This window comes from Charadrius vociferus, unplaced genomic scaffold (assembly GCF_000708025.1).
Source record: "Charadrius vociferus isolate BGI_N301 unplaced genomic scaffold, ASM70802v2 scaffold196, whole genome shotgun sequence".
Lineage (NCBI taxonomy): Eukaryota > Metazoa > Chordata > Aves > Charadriiformes > Charadriidae > Charadrius > Charadrius vociferus.
The window spans coordinates 1,468,060-1,474,059 of NW_009648953.1; the positions used below are offsets into that span (position 1 = coordinate 1,468,060).

Sequence of the window (6,000 nt, forward strand, 5' to 3'; positions counted from 1 at the left end):
TCTGGAAACAGTCCCAGAGAGAATGAAGTACTGACAGAGGTGAAAGGCTTTCTAAATTACAACTGGCAAACTCTTTTTTTACAACATTTTATGGTTATTTAGAAGTTTACATGGTTTTCACTGCAAGAGGTTAGGATACCATTTTTTTCTATCACCAACAAGTCATTCTAAGAGCCATCCCAGTTTAGGATTAAGGGATGACTCTCATTCATTTACAGGAACGTAGGAAAATTCCCATAGGTAAAATATTTCTCCTAGTAACGTTACATGAGCCCAGTCTCTTACCTGTAGTATCTGGATTGAAGGTAGGTAGAACACACAGCTTTAGACACATGGCTAGCTGAACCAAAGTCTATGACCTTGACCCTATATGGCTGTCGGGATGGGTCTACCAACATGATGTTCTCTGGTTTGAGATCAGCATGAATCAGTCCCAGGCTTTTCAGCTTCATTAGGGCAGTTGCTACCTGCTGGAGAATTGGTCGAATGTACTTAAGGGGCAAGGGACTGAATTTGTTTTGTTTTAGAAAATCATAGAGGTTCTGCTCCAACATTTCAAAGACCAAGCACGTGTGATTCTTGTGCTGGAAGCACTCGTATGCGCGGACAAAGTTGTAGTCATCCGCACTTTCTGTGCTCAGCCGAGCCAGGATGCTCACTTCAATCTGGCCTTGCCGGGCATAGGAAGGATGGTTCTTTAGGATCTTGATAGCCACAATCTCATTAGTGCCCCGTTTCCAGCATTTGACTACTTGTCCAAAGGTTCCACGGCCAAGAAACTCTAACACTTCGTACGTGTTGGTCATGGAACAGAGCACCTCATGTTGCACCAGCTGGTAATCCCCTTCGCTGTTGGAGCCACTGTTTTTGGAGGTCGCCGTGGAGGTGGTGGCAGTGGCTACAGTGGCCCCACTGGCATTGTTCTGAATCATTGGTGGATGCTCTTCAATGATCTGCACGCTGCTTGTGTTCTCGATCTCCTCACTCTTGCGTTTAAGTCCACATTTTTGGTAGGTGTCCAGAAGGCTCACAGTGCTGCGACGCATCAGGTTGTGTGGCCCGCCCAGTGTTTGCCCAGACACTGCAACCACACCAGAAGTGCTGTTGGCGGATGTCACCACGATGTGCCCCGTGCTTGCTGGGAAGATGATGGTCTGTTCGTAAGGGATGCTTGGATTGGGGATCTGGAGGGAGGCGTTGACGGCTGCTGCGGCGGCTGCTTGGGAGGACTGCACGTTCTTGCTCTGGCTGTAGACTTTGCTGTGTGTGCCGTACCCAGTCATATCCCAGTTCGAACTCGGCTCCACTTTCAGTTTCTTCACGCTACAGAAGGCACTTGACTGAAGGGTGTGAGGAGAGAAAACTTGCACATGCGAGGCCATACCTGCAACACAACATCAGAGTGAAACCACAATGTCAAGATGCCTTCCCCAGCTATTTTAATTTGTTCAGTGGCAGGAAGGGAAAATGGGATACAGACTTCAGATACAGCACACGCTCACCCAGAAAAATCAAGCAGAAATATGTATTCAACACAAATAAAATACTATAAAATAAATCATTACCCCTGACTGAACTATACTAATAACAACCGACATGCTTGCTCTCTTGCTCTCCCCATTCTCATTTTGAATAACAGGAATGTAAATGTTATTTTTACCTCCTCTGCCTAAAGAGACTCCTATTCCCATTGTCTCCAGGAATATGTCTAGCTCTCAGGAGGAACTGATGTCAAATACTGCCAAGTATTCTGCCTATGGAGGCCAAATCTCAAATCCTCAGGCTCATCCTATATTAAACAGTTTGGTGGAGCTGACTGAAGCCCCCCATTTATTCCCATAAAACCACTGTGTAGCTTCTGGCCTGCAGGGAGCCAGGATGGGACCAGGAGGTGATACACCATGACAAAATGGAGGTGCCTGCACAAAGTTGAAGAACCAGGACAGAAGCAGCAGATGATGTTTCAGGTTGCTTGCCAAGTCTGCGTGTGGGAATCGTGCACAATGCTGGTCTGTGCTCAGGGACACTGGAGATGGGAGTTACACAACATGAGCTTCACTGTGTGCTCTCAGTTCTCCCAGATCTATAAAATTGTGCTCATCTATTCTTATTCACAGTGACAATACCATCACTGGAAAGCAGATCCCCTGGAATTGAACAGCATTGTTAATGAAGCAGCATACACATTAGCATGTGGCAGAACTAGGTCCTAATATAACTTTACTTTTTAAGAAAAGACTAAAACCGTTTTTCCCGCAAGCTTCTTTGGTTCTAGAACAGTTAATAATCCTCATCTTTATTAAAAAAAAAAAACAACAAACAAACAAAAAAAGAAACCCACAACCTCACAACCAAAGTGAAAATAAAGTATTACTGAGACAGACTTACTGAAGGATTCTGAGTAATATTCCACTGAAACAGAAAACGCTCCTATTCAGAAAAAAAAAGCAGTGGTCCAGACAGAAGAAGACATCTAAGTCCTGACTTGCTGCCAGCTTTCCCTGCCCAGGGTAGGGATGGTACCACTGGGGCAAAGGTATTGTGAAGGGCACAAATCTATGGGGATTCCTGGGGAAGGAGTCGACGCCTGGTGGGAGTTAAAGCAGAAAGGCACAGCCTCCTTCACCCTTCTCTCTGTCGTCAGTGTTTCTTTTTAATGAACCAGAATGACTAGGGAAGAAAAAGACAATATGCTGAGCTGGCACCGTTGCTGAATTATTAAGCACAAACATAACCTTGACTTGTTTTCAACTTTAAAAAGTTAAAAGCTGAATGAATGCTTCAGTGACAAAACCACAACAAACTTCGCAGTGCACATTGATGACTTCTTCACGTGGAGACCTGAGAGTAACTAACACTCGGCTCCCTTTCCTAAAAGAAACCCGTTCTCCAGTAGTCCGTGTTGCTCTTTGGAAGATTTTCTGGAGCTCATGTGTACACATACACACTCACATGCATGCATGCATGAACACATACACCCAGATAGAAAAATATGAACGTTGCTCCACACTTCCAATGCTGAGTAGCATGGTCAAGCAAACACACTTAAACACACCCAACACCCGTTTTCCAGTTAATTCCCAGCAGCCCAAAGCCCGGGAACTGCTCATGAGAGGGGCGCTGTGGCAAGCCAAAAACCACTCTACGAAGCTACACAGAAGTAACCAGCACAGCAATCACCTCAGTTTGCTTCAACACCCCCACCTTCATCCCTACCGCAGTGATGAATTTGTGAAGACAGGGCAGACGCAGAAGAAAACCCGTATCAGGACATGTGGTGAAACCCTCACCCCTGCTGGAACATGCAATGCAAAACCCCACTGACCCTGCTCTAGCAATGAAGGCCTGCAAAAAAAAAAAAAAAAAGCCCTGCATGCCCTCCTTTGCAGATGTGACCCCTGGCTTTAATATGATTTCTGATGCTCTTTGCTGCAATACGTATTAACACACCCCACCAACCTCCTTGGCAGCAATTTCCAAGGCCCCTGCAACTGGGTCCTTGGACTTCACCAGCTCCCTGCCCCACTAAGTGTTTTCTCTCCTCTCTCCTTTCCACAGGGCGATGATGTTGCCACGAATGCCATAGCATGTGGCACGGGGTGAGCTCAGAAAACCGCAGCAATATTACGCAACTTTTCATCCCAGACACAAATATCGTATGTGAGCGAGCCAAAACTCTGTTTGTTTTTCCACTGATTAAGAAGAGTCACGGTGTTCCTTCCAGTAGAGTACCGACCTGCCTGGAGAGTGGGGTTGGTTTGATGTATGTTTTCCCCCTGGATGCGAATAATAAAGCAGACGTAATTGGTAACATATTGTGGACCTAGCAGAGGTGTAATTTATAGCTTTATGGCTTTCATTCCATGGTGTGCTCGAGCAATATCTCTTCATACAAAATAAAAAAGGAAAAAAGCCATTGACGCAGAACAAGAAGTTCTTCTCACACGCTCCTCTAAAGATAACACCAGAAGACCCAGGCATCCCAAATTAAAGTCGGGGATGTGAAGCACAGCAGCTGCAACTTCCTCAGCGCTGCTGTAAGAATCAGGATAATCGCGACCATTAAGAGACAGACTTTCAACTGGTGCAAACTGGCAGGGCTCCGGTTGATATCAGCTGATGCTAAAAACAAGGTCAGCAGTCACTTAATGTTGTCAATGTCAGATGGCCGCCTGTGCCCCTTGGTGAAACGAGTTGTTGTTAAGGACTGGTTTCCACATCAACAACCAGCCCCTTGCTGTCCCTGCAACACTGCTGGCAGCCTCAGCAGGGGGACAGGAATGGGGGACAAACACCGACCCACCCTGCTACCTCAAAAGTGGAGGGGTGGAGGGAAGCAGAGCTGTCTTGTGGCTAAAGAGGGGACTTTGGACTCCTTGGCTGCCCCTTCCACCCTCCTCAGAGGTTATATCTCATCACAGGAGAAATATTTTTTCCCCCTAAAAAAAAGAAGTATGAAATCTTCTTCCTTCCATCCAAAATAATTTTCTCACATTTAAGGTTTTAGGGGCACCCGTTGTAAGGAGAATAACTCGGCCAGCTATTCAGCATAGTCCGATACCAAGAAATTACAGGCTGACTGACAGCTTGGTGATGGGAAAAGGCAGCTTCTGCAACAAAGTCGTTTTTATTGCAAATTTGCCTGTGCAGCTAATGTGAGAAAAACACAACCTTAAATTTCCTGAGGACTCTATCAAATTGTGCTGCTGGCATGTTCTTTTTTTTTTTTTTTTTAAAAAAAAAAAGGCTCTTTAGTCCATGGACATAGCAGAAATAGTAATAAATGTGAATAAAAGTTGGATGGTTTGTTACAGGGATCAAATTCCTCATTACAGCCTGTAATATGATTTGCAATTTCAGCCTTTTGATTACATAGGCCAGCAATAGCTTGCCACGATGTCCATGAAGAAACAAGCTGGCAGTAACAGGGCAATCCATGCCAGCCAAGCCCTGTGACAGCGACACCCCCCTGAGCATCCCCCAGAGCCAGTGGGGATGCTCCCAGGGAGCATCCTCACTCCTGGGGTCTTGGAAAGATGAAGGGACCATAAGCCATGGAGGGATGGAAAATGGCCTGCTTTACTTGGGAAAAGTCCTCTTAAACCCCTGCTCACAGTTCTGCCAAGAAACCTCCTCCGGGAGGCTGGGCCTCTTTTGCTGCCTCCCTTTGCTGCAGCAAGATCCTAGCAGATACCTTCCTACAGTTTTTGCACAACATGGCCCGAGGCTGTCCCCTAGCTCCTTGCCTTTTTGCTCTCCACCAGGAGCGGAGGGGATGAGGATGCTCAGGACGAGCAGCCCAAATCCTGGCTCAGTCAGCCCCACCTGCACTAGCAAAAGCTTTGTCTGGACTAAGGCAAGTGGTGACACGGACTGAACTCACCAGGGCTCAGGCTTGGTCCCTGCCTTGGCAGGGGTGCAGGGCAGCCTCCCGCAACCCCAGTTAGCCAGTTAGGCTGCAGCCAGGACTCTGCAACAGCTAAATAATACAAGCCCTGAAGAGTGCAGGTCTAATTTTTATATCACCCTTGTGCAGGGTGAGTCTCTGGGCTGGGAGCAGAATCAAGGTTGGGCACAATGCATTAAATGAAATTGATAGTTCCTTTCTTTAATAATGAGTTTTAGTGCAGCCATTTAAAGCTGTCACACAATTGACAGTAACTGGATTTAATGGGGCCTCCCCGTCCTTGATACGACTCACGTAACTCCCCGTAGCATCCACATGAGCTGAAGTACGTAGTGTGCAGCCAGGGAAAAATGTTAAAACAGCTTGAATGACTTTTATTAAAAGACTTGACTTTTTTTTTTTTTTTTATTTCCCTGAGAACTCCTCCCACGTCAGCTTTCACTTAATAATAATTTAGCAGGTGCTATTTACAATTCAGATGGCCCTCTTCTGCATGCATACACAAATCACGCAGCCGCCTCACTTGTACTTCCAACAGGTTTCAGGAAAGCAAATGAGGTAAAGTTCCCTATCCACCCACCTCACCCCAAAGG

At 46.2% G+C, this 6,000-nt stretch overlaps 1 protein-coding gene across 1 annotated transcript in view; it reads right to left on the bottom strand.

Moving 5' to 3' along the window:
• Window positions 1-1,382, bottom strand: part of HIPK2 (homeodomain interacting protein kinase 2) — an 89,534-nt gene extending 88,152 nt beyond the window's left edge. The window contains exon 1 of the mRNA XM_009887434.1: window positions 286-1,382. Coding sequence (XP_009885736.1) covers window positions 286-1,382 — 1,097 coding nt within the window. The remainder of the gene's footprint in view (window positions 1-285) is intronic.
• Window positions 1,383-6,000: the final 4,618 nt, after the last annotated feature.